The sequence below is a fragment of the Ostrinia furnacalis genome, unplaced genomic scaffold (assembly GCF_004193835.3).
Source record: "Ostrinia furnacalis isolate ACB-3 unplaced genomic scaffold, ASM419383v2 OfSCF1926, whole genome shotgun sequence".
Classification (NCBI taxonomy): Eukaryota; Metazoa; Arthropoda; class Insecta; order Lepidoptera; family Crambidae; genus Ostrinia; species Ostrinia furnacalis.
The window spans coordinates 133,316-151,701 of NW_021132165.1; the positions used below are offsets into that span (position 1 = coordinate 133,316).

The 18,386-nt window shown below is 38.3% G+C and overlaps 2 protein-coding genes across 2 annotated transcripts; one reads left to right on the forward strand and one right to left on the reverse strand.

Annotated features, from left to right (window-relative positions):
- The first annotated feature begins 2,653 nt into the window (after positions 1–2,653).
- Positions 2,654–8,309, forward strand: LOC114354146 (cytochrome P450 4C1-like). Its single transcript, XM_028306406.1, has 10 exons — positions 2,654–2,917; positions 3,931–4,020; positions 4,784–4,894; positions 5,109–5,294; positions 5,621–5,817; positions 6,066–6,138; positions 6,245–6,437; positions 6,760–6,911; positions 7,288–7,467; positions 7,972–8,309. The coding sequence occupies exons 1-10, from the start codon at positions 2,758–2,760 to the stop codon at positions 8,124–8,126; spliced, it is 1,497 nt and encodes a 498-aa protein (XP_028162207.1). The 5' UTR covers positions 2,654–2,757; the 3' UTR covers positions 8,127–8,309.
- LOC114354148 (odorant receptor 85b) lies at positions 8,300–18,211 on the reverse strand. Its single transcript, XM_028306408.1, has 12 exons — positions 18,182–18,211; positions 17,883–17,986; positions 17,349–17,506; positions 16,624–16,776; positions 15,962–16,141; positions 10,184–10,336; positions 9,954–10,074; positions 9,765–9,861; positions 9,267–9,368; positions 8,895–8,983; positions 8,505–8,571; positions 8,300–8,425 (listed from the first exon to the last, which is right to left on the reverse strand). The coding sequence occupies exons 1-12, from the start codon at positions 18,209–18,211 to the stop codon at positions 8,369–8,371; spliced, it is 1,311 nt and encodes a 436-aa protein (XP_028162209.1). The 3' UTR covers positions 8,300–8,368.
- Between the last annotated feature and the right edge of the window lie 175 nt (positions 18,212–18,386).

Genomic DNA, 18,386 nt, shown 5'->3' on the forward strand with positions numbered 1-18,386 from the left:
GGCCATAGATTGAATACTGACTTCTTAGCTGGAAAACGAGTAAAAAATGTCATTACATTGTGACACAGTAAGTATTCCAGTTTTACAATTTTCAAAGACTTTAATAATGTTCCTCATTGTTGGTTGTAGGTACTCGTACCAATTATGTAATTAATATCGATATTGAATAATAAAAATCCCTAAGAATTTACGTAAAATATGTGAAAATAACAAAATAATCTAGGGTCAATTGTTTATTGTTTTTGTCTATGGAAATAAAAGTTAGTCTAGAAAACCGCCAACTGCGTTTCATTAACAGGTTATGGGCCCAGACTCAAAAATTGCGAAAGTTTATAATTTCCGTGTATAAAGTGAAAAATTATGTCGACGAACTATAGCAAACGTTTTCCAGTGCTTTTTTTTAAGTGTGTATCTTTATTTTATTTTTGTTAGTTGAGATGTACCTACTTGCAATGGAAGCTAGTGGAGTAGGTACTCCAATAATTGCAGAGCTGTAATTTAGTTTGTGAATGTAATTTGTTAGTTCCATAAGTTTGGTTAAATTCTTTTAAGCTTCAATCACACCAACGCGTGCAGATCGCCATCGCCAGCGTGATCAGATCATAGGCACAGTAAATATATGAGCTAAAGCAGTACGGAAACTAAGCCCTTTCGTCGAGTTAAATACCTACACTTCAACTGAGTGTTAGGGTTGTCACTCTTAATCTTTATATATTTAATAAGGTTTTTACTTACTTATTTATTAAAACGTTTATTTAGGTTATTTAATTATCAAATACGTAATTTAATAAATTATTTAACTAAGTAGTTAAAAAAATTATAAATTAGGTACACGTACAATTCATCACTTAGTACAAAAGCGCGCTGAGCAAATTACTTTATCAAATAGAACACACAAATTGTTAAGAACCGTAATTACGTAATTTAAAAATAACTACTAGAAAATCAGATGTAAGCATTTTATTTAAAAAGTAATATTTAATCATTTTTACCATTCAGAATTATTAGGAAGTTCAAAAAATGAAAATTCTGGTTTTGAAGATGCCGAGTTAAAGTAGCTAGCCGTATACTACGCAATACACTCGTGGCATGTTTTTAAAAATACAGCGGCCAGTGGATGCAATAAAATTATTATTAAAAACGCAACGCGCGCGACACCCGCGACGGATGGACTGCGAGGTTCGCTTAGAGCTCGTGTAAAGCGTGCGTCTGTGTACGTGAGTCTGATTTCGAGCGTTTGTATGAAGCTTCCGTACTGTTTGATTTATCTACTGTGTCATAGGCCAATGACAGGTCGCGCGACCTATGACAGTTCACGCGCGCGACCTGTCATTGGCCTATGATCGCGCCGTGATCGCGACGGCGATGGCGGTCTGCACGCGTTGGTGTGGTTGAAGCATTAGGTGACTGACTAAGTATAATGGGTAATGTAGGCTTTGAAGCTTTTTGCTGTGTCTTCTTTTCTGATTATTTCTTGTTGATAATATGGGTTAATATTTAGCAAGCGGGATGTCCTTTTATGGTTATATCAGGCTGAAGCAAATCTAGGGCACTGTAAGAGGTGTTTCCAAGTTTGTGGAGTCTGGTCATTGCAGGGACAGTGGTCATCTGCGACGATATGGAAACGATGTAGATTGTAGGTATTCCATGATAACCTATGATTAACCTTTATATTGTAAGTATAAATTAATGTCGTTATTATAAACAATAAATGTTGATAAATCTACTGAGTTGTGTTTTACTATCGAATCTTCTAATTATAGTATTACCAAAGGGTCACTTTCAGAGGGTCATATTTTAAGAGGTCACTTTCAGAGGGTCATATTTTAAGAATGGACGTATATAGCGGAGCACGCCTCTCCCCCAGAATTTGTCTAGTCCCCCGTCCCCCTTTTTGATTGCCAAAAAAATTCAAGGTAAGCTAGTCTGTAAATTAACAGTCTCTACTCGTATATTTGCGAAATACAATCAAGCGCTAAAGTGCTAAACGAAAGCAATAAATTTTAATGCGACTATTAATAGCTGTACTTGATAGCAATTTTGAAGATTTTTTTAAAGAAATTTTACGATTACCCAAGCTTTGTGTTTGGCGATAGATCAAGATTTATGTGACAATACGTGCGAGAAATCGCGGGAAGAATAATATCATCAGACTCCAAAGGCATTAAAAAACTCATTAAAAAACTTAACCTTTATAAAAAAGCGTAACATCCTAACCAGCCTCGCATCGGGTCGGTGGCGTATTTATTTATTTAAAAAGAAAATAGCGTCGATCACAAATCACAATAGATCGGTACCGTTCGTAATGATACTGTGACTTCATAGAACCAGAATAGCCGCTATTTGCAAAAAAAAAAATTAACAGAGGCGGACTTAATGATGGGATGCATTATCTAATAGTACTTGATAAATAAGTAATTGTTTTTATTGCTTTGCACTTAGTTTACGTTTAAATACGTTGTAAAGATTGTTTTACTGTATATCTTCTTAGTTGTCCTATAAAATAAAATAAAAAACGAAAAATAAACTTCTCTCATCGACTGTACGAATAAAAACTCGCTAAAAATGCACAACGAAAAGTTAAAGTCGCCAAATACATACATAGGTACCTGTTTTTTTCGCAATCAACCTTAGATTTTTTATTTACTGGTTAGAGCTTGTTCTGATAACAACTATTGAAACTGACCGATCGTCATCTATTAAACTATTTGTTATTATTATTATATATCTTATAATTAAGCTCAATAATAATTCACAATGACGTTCCTAGTACCGATACTAGTATGTGTGGCGTGTGTGTTGTTCTCTTACTATCTGTGGAAGAAGAGTTGTCCTGACACGGACAACGAACCCCCAAAGTGTCCTGGAGGCCTGCCTTTATTGGGACATGCTCTTAAATTCGTGGGAGACAGCAGCCGTAAGTTTTTCTTTCGACATCCTTAAAAAATTGTAACAACTTAAAGAGAAACTCCTATGTTCTTCTGATTCATTTCGTTGCGGGTCCAATGACAGTTTGACTTTCCCCTGGCACATACTTGACCTTATTGGTTTGGTTTTTATTGGCGGTCAAGCTGTAGATGGTGGCTACTCAGAAGTTGCAGTGCGGTTAGGGTTGCCAGGTCACAATCCGGCTTTAGCCGGACATGTTTGGCTTTTTACGGTCTCGTCTGGTCCGGCTAAATATTGGCTTGTCCGGCTTTTTATGTGGCTGCTGCGCCAAGCTAAAGACGAGAATATCAAGCGAACGCTTTTTTGGACCTGGCAACCCTAAGTGCGGTGGGAACGAGAGGTGGGAATAATCCCGAACCTGAAGGGAAGTTTGATAGTTAAATACAAAATGTTATAAAACATATAAATGTATGTTTTTTCTAAAATATTTAAAATACGTCAGTTGCATAATTTGTAATACTAATTGATTTTAAAAATAAAGTTTTCATTACGTAAATAATTTTTTCTGGCTCGAACACTCGGATTGCAGCACAGTTTGATATAAAATTGCCTCAGCGTTATTAACATTTGACAACAACTTTATATTCATGAATTTTTGCATTGCCTAATAATAATATGTAAATTATGACGTGTTTACCAAATACGAACATATCAAGTCATTTTAAGGTCATAGCGCGTAGCGGTCAAATTAAGCACATTTTATGGGTTCATAAGTTTTTTATTAGCACTGACTAAAGTGATAATTTTAATATACGCGGTGATTAGTCAAATTTTTAGGAGCTACTCAGAATCAGTAACTTAATTGATTTACGAAGAAAATAAATTAAACTTCAATTGAACGACCATTACTTTTGAAGTAACTAATCTATCTACAATCTATACCGTTAACTAGAAAGAAAGAAAGAAACAAGAAATATTGTTTACTTAGTCCAAAATCATCGGAAATACAGATGTGTTACATGAACTTGTACAACTTTTCAGGTCTGTGGCGTGTCATAAATGATTTTGGCAACAAGAGTTATGCTAGAGGCGGGGTAATTTCAGCTTCAATTGGGCCTAGGACTATTTATGGTGAGTTCTATTATACTGTATTTACAAAAAAGATATAAAACCTAAAAACACATGCTTAGGTTCATCAGAAAAAAAAAATAGGAGTCCACAACCCGATCGAGTTAACTGCGACTCTCCCTCCCACTTACCTGACACTTCCCCGCGTTTGCACCATCCGTACCAGTGACGCAACATACCAAAGAATACTCATACTCCAAGAGCAACATACAGCTGCCAAGTGCGCAGTTAACCGGGTTGTAAATGGTGAAAGCACAGAAAAAGTACCCTTAAACATACAACAAATATATTTTTACAAATATTTGACTGTCAGTTAGATGAAACAGCTCATTTCATAGTTTATTTAGAAATTAAAAAAATGTTGTGCTTGTGCCAAAGTAATGCTTCAACCACACCAACGCGTGCAGAGCCCCGATTACGGTAACTTTTATAACGTCTACAATCCAGACCCGTTTCTGATTCTGCGATACGATTGGTCAAATCAGCTGACGTACGCTGTTGAACGACCAATCGTATCGCAGAATCGAGAAGCGTGTCTGGATTGTTGACGTTAAAAATTACCCTAATCGGGGCTCTGATCGCCATCGCCGACGCCAATGACAGGTCGCGCGAACTGTCTTGGATCTCGCGACCTGTCATTGGCCTATGATCGCGCCTGATCGTGCCGGCGATGACGATGTGCACGCGTTGGTGTGGTTGAAGCTTAACATCTATCTGTATTTACTGAAACGGAGACGGGTATGTAGGAACTTGTTTACTTTTTCAGCTGTGACGGATCCTGATGATGTCTTCGCGATAACCAACGCCACTTTAGAGAAGGACGGCATCTATGACTTTGGAAAACCATGGATCGGGGACGGACTTATTACAGCCAAACGTAAGAGCAACACAACTACAACCCGGTCGAGTTAACTGCGTACCTGGGGCTGTGACGTCACATCGATGTTCTGGTACGAACGGGGAGAACGCAAGTGGGAGGGAGAGCGCATTTAGCTCGATCGGGTTGTACACTATTAATGTGTACCTACACCAAATTTTGCCACTGCTTGGTAAAAACAGTAAATAAGTAGTGTCATTTTGTATGTCTCCAGCGATAAGTTGGAAGAATCAAAGAAAGCTGCTGAATCCGGCCTTCAGTCAGACTGTGATGGACAGTTTCATGGGTGTATTTAATAAACAGGCACGGAAACTGGTAAAGGACTTGGAGACAGAAGTAGGGAAGGGCCCTTTCGACCACTGGGAGTATACTAAGCTTAATACTCTTGAGACCACATGCTGTGAGTATATACAGGGTGGAATTTTGTAATGACAACTGGAGGAAAGTACTTTTAATAGGTACTGTAGATAGNACCCCAGAGACATTTTAGAAAACATTCATTTATTTTTGAAAAGAAATAGAAATGTCACGTGCACTACACATTACTGTTCATAAGTAAAGTCCGGTCGCCGAGCACATGGAATTTCGTCCAAAGACCCCAAGCTACCCATCCTTATCGCTCGCGCGTAATTATATATCTGTCGCGACTGTGCGACGGGCGGCCGCAATCATCTGCTCGGCGACCGGACTTTAAAGTAAAACTGAGAATAATTTGTTCCATTCCAGTGTCAGCCCTTGGCGTGGACTTTACAGACGATACGATTCTCAACAGCCAGTACGTGACAGCGGCAGAGGAGATGTTCGGCACCATAGTGGACCGCTTCCGGAAGTTCTGGCTGCACAGCGATTACACCTTCAGATGGAGCAACTTGAAGAAGAAGCAGGACGCTTGTTTGAAGATACTGCACAATATGTCTAATACCGTGAGTAGGTTGTGAGCACCCAAAGGTCGTAGATTTTGATTTCTATTTCTTTTTTTTGACGCCGAGTGTATGTTACCAGCAATGTGTAAGTGTATAAATCCAGCATTCTTTATCTAGGCAATGTATAGAATGTTTTTTATGGGATAGCAGTTCCCTTTCTATGATCTGAGGATAGGAGGCAAACGAAATGTCAAAAACGCTCTGGTAATCAATGTCACTCATTCTTAACGTTCTTTATTAATTTGTAGGTGCTCAAAATAAGAAAAACTGAATTCAACAGCAACAACACACTCTCTGATAGAACAACTGGAAATACTTCAGGTGAGCACATTAAATTTTAATTCAGGGGGGAAAAATAGCTTTTTTAAAAACTTAATAGCAACCCTGCCACTGATTCGAAAGATTAATGTCAGCTTCGAAATTCTAGGCAAAAAATTCAAAGCCCTCATGGATCTACTCCTTGAGTTATCCGTGGAGAAGGGAGTGATGAACGACAAAGAGATAAGAGAACACGTGGACACGATGATTGTGGGCGGCTACGACACGACCGCCGCCGTGTTAATGTTCACACTTCTATTGGTGGGATCCCACCCTGAGGCGCAGGAGAAGGTCTACCAGGAGTAAGTATCATCATCACCAACATCAGGTAATCATCATCATATTTTAGCCAGAGGACGTATAGGTACTCGCGTCTCGACGTCTCGCGACCTTCTCTAGATCATCAGTTCACCGAGTGGGAGGCTTGCATGTTTTATAAAAAAAATTATGTTACCAGGCATAAGGAGCATTTCGCCTACACTTCTCCCAATCCCAACACGTCTTGGTGTGCTTTTGTTGTAATATATTGAGGTTCTTATCGACATTCAAAAATGTTGTTATTAATGTACCTACAAAAAGTATTATATTATTTGTTTCAACTACCAAATTATCTATACCTTCCAGATTAAAAGAGGTGTTTGGTGACTCAGATCGTGATGTGGAGAAACACGATCTTTCCCAACTGGTGTACTTGGAGGCAGTCCTTAAGGAGAGCATGAGGTTATACCCGATTGTGCCGGTGATGGCCAGGCGGCTGGACAGAAATTTGCAATTGAGTAAGGGATAGTAAATACTGAAACATAATGTAGCAACAATAATGTTAAACGAAAAGAGGATCATGAATCTACTTTTTGGGGGACCAAACATCGTTCGTTAGTTTCAGCCAAAAGACGTCCACTGCGATACAAAGGCGTCCCTCAAGGATTTCCACAATCTAGGTACTTCCCGCGACCTACACCAGATCGTCGGTTCACCTAATGGGAGACTTGCCCAGGTCTTTCCGTCCGCAGTCGCCACCCGTGAACTTTTCTGTCTCAACGGACATCAGCTCTTCGAGCTATGTGTCCGAGCCACTGCCACTTTAGCAATTCTGCGGGATATGTCAGACTGTACAATATTGTATCATGTTCGAAACACCCATTAAACTTCCAGAAAACTACACGCTAGCAGCTGGTCGTTCCTGCTTCTTGTTTCTGTTCAAGATTCTCAGGCACCCCATATGGGGGGCTGATGTGGACCAATTCAACCCGGACCGGTGGCTGGACCCGGCCACGCTGCCAGAAAACCCAAACGTGTTTGCTACCTTTGGCTTAGGCAGGAGGAATTGTATTGGTAGGTTTTATAATACTAAAACTTGTTTTAGGGAAACAGCTATTGACCGCGTGAATTTCAGTATCAGGTCTCAACATTTCATCCCCATTTCAATGACTTAGTCGCACAGTGCTTTCCAATTTCATCCTCATCATCATTTCAGCCATAGGATGTCCACTACTGAACATAGGCCTTCCCCAATGATTTTCACAATGACCGCTTGGTGGCGGCCTGCATCCAGCGCCTTCCTGCTACTTTTTGAGGTCGTCGGTCTACCTTGTGGACGTCCTACGCTGCGCTTTGTGGTACGTGGCCTCCACTCTAGAACCTTGCTGCTCCATTGGCCGTCAGTTCCAATTTACCAGAAGCAAATAGAGGATTTGGCCTGCACTCCTCACTGGCAGGCAGGTTAGGGGGACCTGACGTTAGTCGCCTCTCTTGCCTCTTACGACATCGACGGAAAGAATGAGGGCGGTTCTATTTTAGTCTATTAATATAGAGTTTTTACGAGTTATTATATTTCAGGCAAAACCTACGCCTACGTGTCGATAAAAACAACCCTCGCTCATGTTCTCCGTAAATACCGCTTCAAGGGTGACCACACACAACTGGAATTGAAATTGGACGTAATGCTAAAACCAGCGTCAGGTTACTACGTCAGCATTGAGAAACGGAATTAGAACTAGTCTTTTATAACATTTTTACTCATTTGGGGTGATTGAAAACCAATATAACTAATTTAATTCTAGTAATTTTCTGATGGTTGGTTTCAAGGGAAGGTTAGGTATTGCATTTAGTAGCTATAGATGATAAAATTTTATTATAAATCTTTAGGTAAATGAATAAACGCTGATAAATCTGCATATTTGTGTTTTATTATCTAATCTACTAAATTATTACCAGAACATTTGCCTAACCCTGTCTATGGGTTATAAGTATTGAGAAGAAGCGTGAAGTACGACCAAGCAGTCTTGATAATCTGAAAAAAGGTGTTTTTAATCATTACAAAAATACAGAGTTCTCATTGTAATTAAATTACAAGGCTTTAAAATACTTACAGTGGTGTAGCTTGCTAAACAAATAATTGAGAATCCATAAGTTGTTACGTAAACATTTTTCTGAGATCTGTAAAATGTAAGTTACATTTTTAAAAAATCTACTCATTTTCTTTACTAAAAGTTGGCTGATAGCACAAGTTACAAATAATTTAGNGAATTTAGAATAGAATAGAATAGAATAGAATAGAATGGACTTTATTGAACACAGTAAGCACAATTTATAAACAATAACAACAGAACAAGAAAAAAATATTAGTGGGCCACTGCGCCAATGGACTTAAAATTTATCTTGACATGCTTGAAGGGAATGTCAAGAAGCTGGTCTGCTGCGGAAGCTTTTTGAAAGATAAAATAAAATATTTTCCTAAAATGATATTTTAAGTGGGTTACCTGTGAATCATTATTAGAATAGACTTCTTTATTCCATTAGCTGCGGTATACCATCCACTATTATACAAAGCATCTGCCACTCTTTCACTCTGCAAAACACATAATAACGTGACACTTGTAAAATTAAACTAAAAATTGGTTCAGCGGTTAAAGCGAGAAAACATAGAAACTTTCTGTAAAATAAAGCACGTTTATAGGTCGATTTGACTTATGCTTCGACCCATGACAGTCCGCGCAACCTGTCATTGGCCTATGATCGCGTCGGGGATGGCGATCTGTGTGACGCGTTGGTGTGGTTGAAGCTTTAAAGCCCATTATAATAATTATGCTGCAAAGTTATCTATAGCTACTATCAAAGGATATTTCACTTACAGATTCCAATAGTTTTTGACCATGCCAGCACAAAAGCCACGTCTGTGAAAGGGAGGTAGCTAGAAACGTCTTGTACATCAACGAGTTCCACTTTTCAATCATCTGTAACATGGTAAAAAGTCATCGAAGGTCCTGTCTATTCTGAAACTATGCACAGAGGGATTCAAGCCTTTTCCTCATCATCATTTCAGCCACAGGACGTCCACTGCTGAACATAAAGTCTCTCCCAATGATTTCCAAATTGGCTGGCAGAGGCCTGCATCCAGCGCCTTCCTATCAGAAGTCGTTTGTCTACCAAGCCTTAATGAAATTCAATTTTAATTACAGGTTTCTTTTAGCAGTATGTTCGTTAAACTATTATATTGTGACTTCGCAGTGGGTATATTAATTTTCTCGTTCTAATTTGGCTCTACAATTTATTTTGCGATGAGGGATTCAAAGGTTTTAAAAAATGACCAGTAAATATTATTATGTTCATGATTTAGAATTTAGACTTACAACACAGCAAAATCCACAGAAACAGATAATAATAGAGCTGTTGAAGAAGTTTATGAATATAGCAAAGCTGAATAAATCCTCTACGTCTCCAGATAATCTACGGCAAATAAAATAATAAGTTGTGATTAATTCATATAGTAATGTAATAATAATTGTTATTTTTAGTTAAACAAAATATTGAAGTTTCACCTGATCAATGCATTATGTCGCACTATAATTTTCTTCAGCTCATTTTCTTGCTTAGAATTTATTTCATTGTTACTTAGTCGAGGAAGGTGTCCATTTTCCGGAAAATCTTTAATTTGCTGTCCTGAAAATAAAATGTACCATGATTTTGTGTGATGGAAGGCTCAGGATCTTTTTATACAAAGTTACGTTTTCGGATACTTGGGTTAAGTTTTTGGAAACTTAGCTTTTACCTAACGGATATTCAGGTATGAGCTGCTGGTCTACCGGCACATGGAAAAGCCTCGTGATTCGGACGCTCATCAAATCAAACTGGGTGGTGATGTGGCTAAGAAATACGCAGAACAGAAGATCACCAGCGAGCATGTACCATAGCGTTAACAGAGCTGAAAAGGAAAAACGTGATGAGTGATAAATGATAATGGTAAAAACATAGTGCCTGTTCCACGACTAACGCCCGTATTCACAAACATTACTATGAGGTCTCACAGTGCGCGTGGACGCACAGGGTGACATACAAACCAACCACAGAGCTCTATTGAACGCTGTGCATTCGATTTCGATTTGGCAAAAATTTGACGCGCGTTTTCAAATCGCGCGACTAGACATCGTAGTATTTACTTGTGGTATATTTACCTACCATACAATCGATCACATGAGCGCGCGTTAACGCGTGTCAGCGAGCGTTGACGCGGCAATCAGAGAAAAATTGTCTAGACGCAGGCGATTAATAGTCAAACGAACTTACCTGTACGTGAAGTTCGACTGTAATTATGCGAAGTTGTTGTCTCGTCCGAAGATGATGAAAGATAACTAGTGTAGTCCCGGCTTACATCCTCTGGCGTCACACAATTTTAAAGCTAAAATAAAATATTTCTGAACGCAGTCGTACCTAGGTCCCACCACGCCATCTATACCTGTCAACTCATTCAAGTTTAAAGTAATTAGGTTTAATTTTACAACTGGGGCGTTTTGTAATTACTTACTCTTAATTATTACAATAACCAAGGGTTTGGGTGGGACTCATCATCTTCGGACGAGACAACAACTTCGCATAATTACAGTCGAACTTCACGTACAGGTAAGTTCGTTTGACTATTAATTATGCTCGTTGTTGTCTCGTCCTCGATGATGAAAGATAACTAGTGTAGATGTTCAAAGATAAAAGTTGTAAAATTAAACAAACATGTTCAAATTGTAAAATTAAACAAACATGTTCAAATTGTAAAATTAACCAAACATGTTCAAATTGTAAAATTAAACAAACATGTTCAAGTAAAAAAAGTATTGTTTTATTCAAAGTTTCATTAATTAGTAACTATTACCCTTATCACTACTTAATCAGACATATTTTTCTTATGAGCTAAATAGCATTCATATAAACTTATTAATTTCTAAAAATGTTCACTGCAAAGTAACTATTATTTATAATGAGTCTATTGTAACACCTTCAAAATACTGTTTGTGGATTCCCCAGACCAAGCAGCTGTTCTCCGTATAACTTCAATATTATCACTTTTTTTTTTTTTTTTTTAACATTGCAGATGTTGTAGCGTGCCTAATGCTATGAATGTATGGTAAAGATTGATGTGTCTATACCACTTTCTGTCATGCACGTCTCTATCCAACAGCTGATTGTGCTGGAGGAAACCTTTTTGTGTGGTTTTCTAAGATGTTTTATTGCACCAAACTAATCACTAAGTGCTTGAGCAGGACAGATCTCTACTTTATCCCTAAAGAAAGGTAATGTAAATGGCTGACACGTATCAGACTTGACCAGAGGTCTTTATTAATTTTAATTTAATTTATCAATTTTAATTGTTACACAATCATCCTTAATAACTATGTTGTTTATTTCAATTAAATTTAATGTTCGCATTCTTTGACATGTGGCTAAAATTACAATATAGCAGTCTATTTTTATATTCCATTTCAATACCTATACTTAAGAACTGTGGATACATCCCATGTATCATTATATTTAGGAGCACTAGGTCTTAACTTAAAGAATCCTTTAAACAATCTTTTGATATTTTCATCTGTTTCGTCGAGGTGAGTACCTATAAAATTAATGACAATGCTGATCTAATATAGTTCAAACTACCTTATGACAATACCTCATGAAACTTTTTAGTTAAATAAGTAATAACATCTGGAAAGCTTGGCTTATTTGTTGATAGCCATAATTCTTGTGCATACTTAGTCCATGCTACAATACATGGTTGGTATTGTTTTAATGTATTAACAGATATAGACACTGACATGATCTCGGATCTCATAATCTCACTGATTCCAGATTTTATGAAGGCCTGCCTGATAATACTCCTGCCATCAGTCTAGGTTCTTGTGCACAGGGTGTGGTTCTTTAGAATTTTGTAATATAAGTAAATCTTTAGTAAGTTTCAAAATTGATGGTTTGTGAACTAGCTATCTCATGAACATAATATGGTGTTCCAATATGGAACTACCCCTATGCCCTTTATCTGAAAACTATTTTTTCCACGGTTTTAAGGATCATGTTGGAAATTAATATGAAACTTCAGTTGATATCAACAAAGTGTAAATGCATCAATTGCAAATGCATCCAGGTCAGGACGCGGTGATACAAAACAATGACATTTCTTGTTAGTCTTTATTGCGAAGATCATGGTTCTCAAAACCAAGCCGTCGCCAAAATAAAAGAAGAAGAAGAAGAGATCTATGGATGGTGTTCCTAAGGTTGAAGTTATTTGTTCAAAATGTAATTAATTTCCCACTCTATGTTACCTGGTGGTTTCCTTGATTCAAAAAACTGCAATTACATTAATTTTGGTGTTTATGTACATAAACTGATTATAAATATCTCTTAATTCACACCATTGCCATATTTGTTTTGCAAGGCTATGTAAATGTAGATATTGAATACCACCTAGTCTGTTTATACATATGGATAGCAGTAACATTGTCTATTCTAAGAAGTATTTGGTATTTTGTTAACTTTGATGCAAAGCAGACAGGCAGCTTTTAACTCAAGAGCATTTATATGAGAGCCTAGTTTGTCCTCTGACCATACTACGCCTGTAAGACTTGTACCACATGAAGCTCCCCATACTGTCATAGAAGCATCACTAAATATCTCGGATATTTAAGTATTTTTTCTAATAGTATTCTTAGATTCATTTACACTATTGCTCCGCCATGTCAAGTCCTCTCTACATTGATTGTGAAAAGAAAGTATTCATTTTTATCATTATACTTTTTAACTGCAAGAAATTTTAGTTAATTATTTGGTGTATAAAATACCATATTTTATGGCTAGACATATAGCTTCAAGCTTACTTGGCACATGAACTTATTGTGAACATCACCTTTGACTATAACTCTTTAATCAATTTAAAGAATTTACTTTCTTTTAGTTAGATAATATACATTAATGTCACTTGTACTGNTCGCGCATTGACGCGCGCTTTGACAGCTATGTAACGTCCGTTGACTGTTCAGATGAGCGCGCGCTTCCATCGCAATAGCTTCTTCCACGTCCATTTTCTAAGCTCTATCGAAACAGACTGACGAGCTCCTCGCAACACACGTTATCCATAAAAATTCCGCGTTGACCTGCGTTAACGCGTGTTACATGTGAACATAGCCTTATGTTCATTCGTTCATTTCAGCCATAGGACGTCCACGCTGGACAAAGGCCTCACAAGAATTTCCATAACCACCGGTTCTGCGCTGCCCGCATCAAGATTCGCGACCTTCACCAGATCATCGGTCCACCTATTGAGGGGCCTGCCCACACTACGCTTCCGGTCCGATTCTTTATTTTGTTAGATTTGTACCACAACTTATTCACAAGGTTGCCAAAGTCTTACTATGATAAGTGTTCATGACCAGAGTGAACTCGTAGGCAACCGGCTGGAACTGGTCATATGGAAGCCAGTAGAAGTAAGGCAAGCTTGGAGGGATGTCAGCCCCGAAAATGCGCCTGATGGCCACTACGAATGAGGGGGCTATGAAGCTGACCCCAAGGCCTAGGTTGCACCAGTAATACCCTGAAAAACAAAGAGGTTTTTATAACTTTTACAAAGCACATCATCATTATTTCAGCCACAGAACGTTCACTCCTGAACATAGACATTCTCCCAATGATTTCCAACACGACTTGATAGTTTTTAAACGATCGTTTCATTCACGAAGACGCGCCACACCATTCTTCCGCTAATGTTTGAGTGTTATTGGTACACGCTAAATTATCCATGAGTGCATACGCACACTACAATAATGACGCTCGGATTGCTCGGATCAAACTCCAAAAATTGGTGGGGCGCGTCTTCGTGGATGAAACGATCTATTATCGGGTTGAGGTAAGGAGAGAATAACGCAGGCAAGTAAGGACACTTCTCCATAATATTCAGTACCTATTTAGTGGAGAAGCTTTTTTGAATAATTACGATGGTCTCATGCATTTTCCTTTCAGAAATGGCAAGTTTTCACATTGCATTACTTACTAAGTACTTACCTTTGACAATGTTAGTACCTTTAACGATGATGTTCAGTTCTTTGAGAGCTTTTCGGATGATGGTATGTTCCTCTTCCGTCACAAGCCCTTCAGGCCACATCTCCCGAAGCTCAGAAATCAAGTTCTCAAATACGTCTCGCTTGTATACTATCTTGTACGTCTTTAGCATTCCTGCATAAAGAGTAATTAATAATAAATAAAAACAACAGTAAAATTCTGTGTTAAGATGATTTAGCGTGAAAAATAAAATAATAACTTGCGCCTATCAAATGGCTGTCCAACTTTTAAAAAGCAAATATTGGTCAAATAATTTACGTCGTACTCATTTTGAGCGGCCATCATCAAAATGTTGGATATTGGACATTCAATTTGAAGCTAAGTGTGGATCCAAGTCTTAAACAATTCTGTGGCGACGGCAAAGATGTACGTAGATGACTACGGCATATCTATCTCAATGCTGTAGCATCTTTTTAATTTAGCTAGCAACCTAAAATAATAATGATTGTGCAGTCGACTGTACAAACCTAAGGCCATGTATCCCATACAGGGCAACATCATAAACACTATGTGCCCGTCTTCCCCGACACCACTCCTGACCACATCCTGGAAGGTCACCAGGTCCAGGAACAGAGTTACCACCATGTTTCCGAATCCGAAACAGAAGAAAATGTTCCAACCGAGCCTGAAAAACAATATCTTAAAGCTAAATCTGTCAGACTGAGCCATTTTCAAGCTTATAAAGTACTTAGTTACCTATGTACTTAAATTATCGTAACCAGTGTAAGAAGAGCGGGGCCTCCTGCCACAGGTATATCCATATACTTACTAGGTAGGCCCCAGCCTTAGATTAATGTAAGTACTTGCTTGTAAAAGTAAATAAAAATTTTTTTTTTTTAGTTAAGGCGATTCCATTGCTCCCAATACCAATTCTATTAATCCCAACACAGCCAATGTACTGCTTACTACATATACTTACTACTTATTTTGTCACAATTTTTTCACGTACGAGTATTTAAGTTAATTTGTGAAATAAGGCGAGTGTACTCGGTGACGGCCCAAGCAAAAGTGAACCGAGAGCTACTGCGATACTACCTACAATGAAGACTGTTGAAGTGGGGAGTCATAGAGAGGGGAGGGGAGAGTCGTAGGGGGAGGTCGATCAATCTGATAGTGACGTCACTCTTTCGTGCTGTGAAATTTTTTACCTGGCATATTTCGAGTCCTTTCTTGTCATACGGATTCCTACTTTGGCCAAGATATTTGTGATGATGAGTTTGTATGTTTCATCGTAATCACTGCGGGAGTAAACCTGGAAGTATTAGTTATGACGGTCACAAGTATTCGTTTGAGATGCTATTCTTAAGAATTAGCGTTAACGCTAAAATTTAAAAAAAACTCGTCGTTATAAGAGACCTATGGTTTTAAAAATTAACTGTTTAAACGTAACGGCAACTTAGCTCTTTCATTNATAGATTTGTACCATAACTTATTCACAAGGTTGCCAAAGTCTTACTATGATAAGTGTTCATGACCAAAGTGAACTCGTAGGCAACCGGCTGGGACTGGTCATATGGAAGCCAGTAGAAGTACGGTAAGCTTGGAGGGATGTCAGCTCCGAAAATGCGCCTGATGGCCACTACGAATGAGGGGGCCATGAAGCTGACCCCAAGGCCTAGGTTGCACCAGTAGTACCCTGAAAAACAAAGAGGTTTTTATAACTTTTACAAAGCACATCATCATTATTTCAGCCACAGAACGTTCACTCCTGAACATAGACTTCCCCCAATGATTTCCAACACGACTTGACAGTTTTTAACCGATCGTTTCATCCACGAAGACGCGCCACACCATTCTTCCGCTAATGTTTGAGTGTTATCGGTACACGCTAAATTATCCATGAGTGCATACGCACACTACAATAATGACGCTCGGATTGCTCGGATCAAACTCCAAAAATTGGTGGGGCGCGTCTTCGTGGATGAAATGATCTGTTAACGGGTTAAGGTAAGGAGAGAATAATGCAGGCAAGTAAGGACACTAAACTTCTCCATAATTATTCAGTACTTAGTGGAGAAGCTTTTTTGAAGAATTACGAAGGTCTCATGCATTTTCCTTTCGGAAATTACAAGTTTTTACATTGCATTACTTACTAAGTACCTTTGACAATGTTAGTACCTTTAACGATGATGTTCAGTTCTTTGAGAGCTTTTCTGATGATGGTATGCTCCTCCTCCGTCACAAGCCCTTCAGGCCACATCTCCCGAAGCTCAGAAATCAAGTTCTCAAACACGTCTCGCTTGTATACCATCTTGTATGTCTTTAGCATTGCTGCACGAAGAGATGTTATTATAATATAAATTCAGACTGTGTTCTTAACGTGAAAAATAAAATAAAAATAAAACTTAAGAACTAAGGTTTGTCAAATTAGTAGGTCTTACTTATTTTATACAATTTGACCGGCATTTCATTAGGTATCAATGGAGACAATTTGTGGCTGCATAATGTACCTGGTTTGGTTACAGTTATTGGCCATTTAATTGGAGGCCAGGCATAGAACCAATCTTGAGTCAATGAGTGACAAAATACGGCTCATGTATTCAACTCTGAAGCATCCTAAAATAGTAAGACACATTATGTACTCATGGCTTGACGTTTCGGCTGCTATGCTGCAGCCGTGGTCACAAGCAGACTGGCGGTTCGCGGCGCGTCGCGTTCGTACCCCGTGTCTTACTATTTTAGTTGAAATGGAACACGAAAGTTTCAAATCTTATACTGTAGCATCCTATCAAGTAGGTAGGTACGAGTTTATGCATCCAAGTCTATGATGACGGCAATCACTGTACCAGATTTAGGTTTTAGAAAGTTGCAATACTTAGATGCTATTTTACAACCATACAAACCTAAGGCCATATACCCCATACAGGGCAACATCATAAACACTATGTACCCGTCTTCCCCGACACCACTCCTGACCACATCCTGGAAGGTCACCAGGTCCAGGAACAGAGTTACCACCATGTTTCCGAATCCGAAACAGAAGAAAACGTTCCAACCGAGCCTGAAAATTCAATATCATAAGCTATTTTTTATCCACAACGAGAAAGCTCTTGGAATATCACTTGACGGAAAGCAGAAAGTTACAGACTGACCCATTTCCAAGCTCATAAATTACCTAGCTGGGTTAATAAATTTTCAAATGGACTTAATTTGTGATATGCTTGATTGTATGGGATTCTATTTCTCCTATTACATAGGTAAGTATTGTATCACAATTTTCACCTATTTAAGTTAATTGTGAAATTAGGCGAGTGTACTCAGTGATGGCCTAGGCAAAAGTGAACCGAGAGCTACTGCGATACCACGTCGAAGACTGTTGGGGTGGGGAGAGTCACAGGGGGATGTGACGTCACTCTATCGTGAGCAAAGGTTTTTACCTGGCATATTTTGAGTCCTTTCTTGTCATACGGATTCCTACTATGGCCAAGATATTTGTGATGATGAGTTTGTATGTTTCATCGTAATCACTGCGGGAGTAAACCTGAAAGTATTAATTATGACGGTCACAAGTATTCGTTTGAGATGCTATTCTTAAGAATTAGCGTTAACGCTAAAATTTAAAAAAAACTCGTAGTTATAAGAGACCTATGGTTTTAAAAATTAACTGTTTAAATGTAACGGCAACTTAGCTCTTTCATTTCACTAAAGCTAAATTACTAGGTATTTCATTACTTACTCTATTTCCATTTGCTTGTGTAGACGTCATCTCTTTGCAGTAGCAATAAGTGAATATTGAAAGAATTGTGTAAAACAAACCACATTGTGCATTCATAAAAAATGCATGCAGTTTGGTAAACGTTTAGCTATTAATTGCAAGTTTCTGTTAATTGCTTAATACATAGATCCTTGTCACTTTGATTGCAGCTTCGGTTATTTTTAAT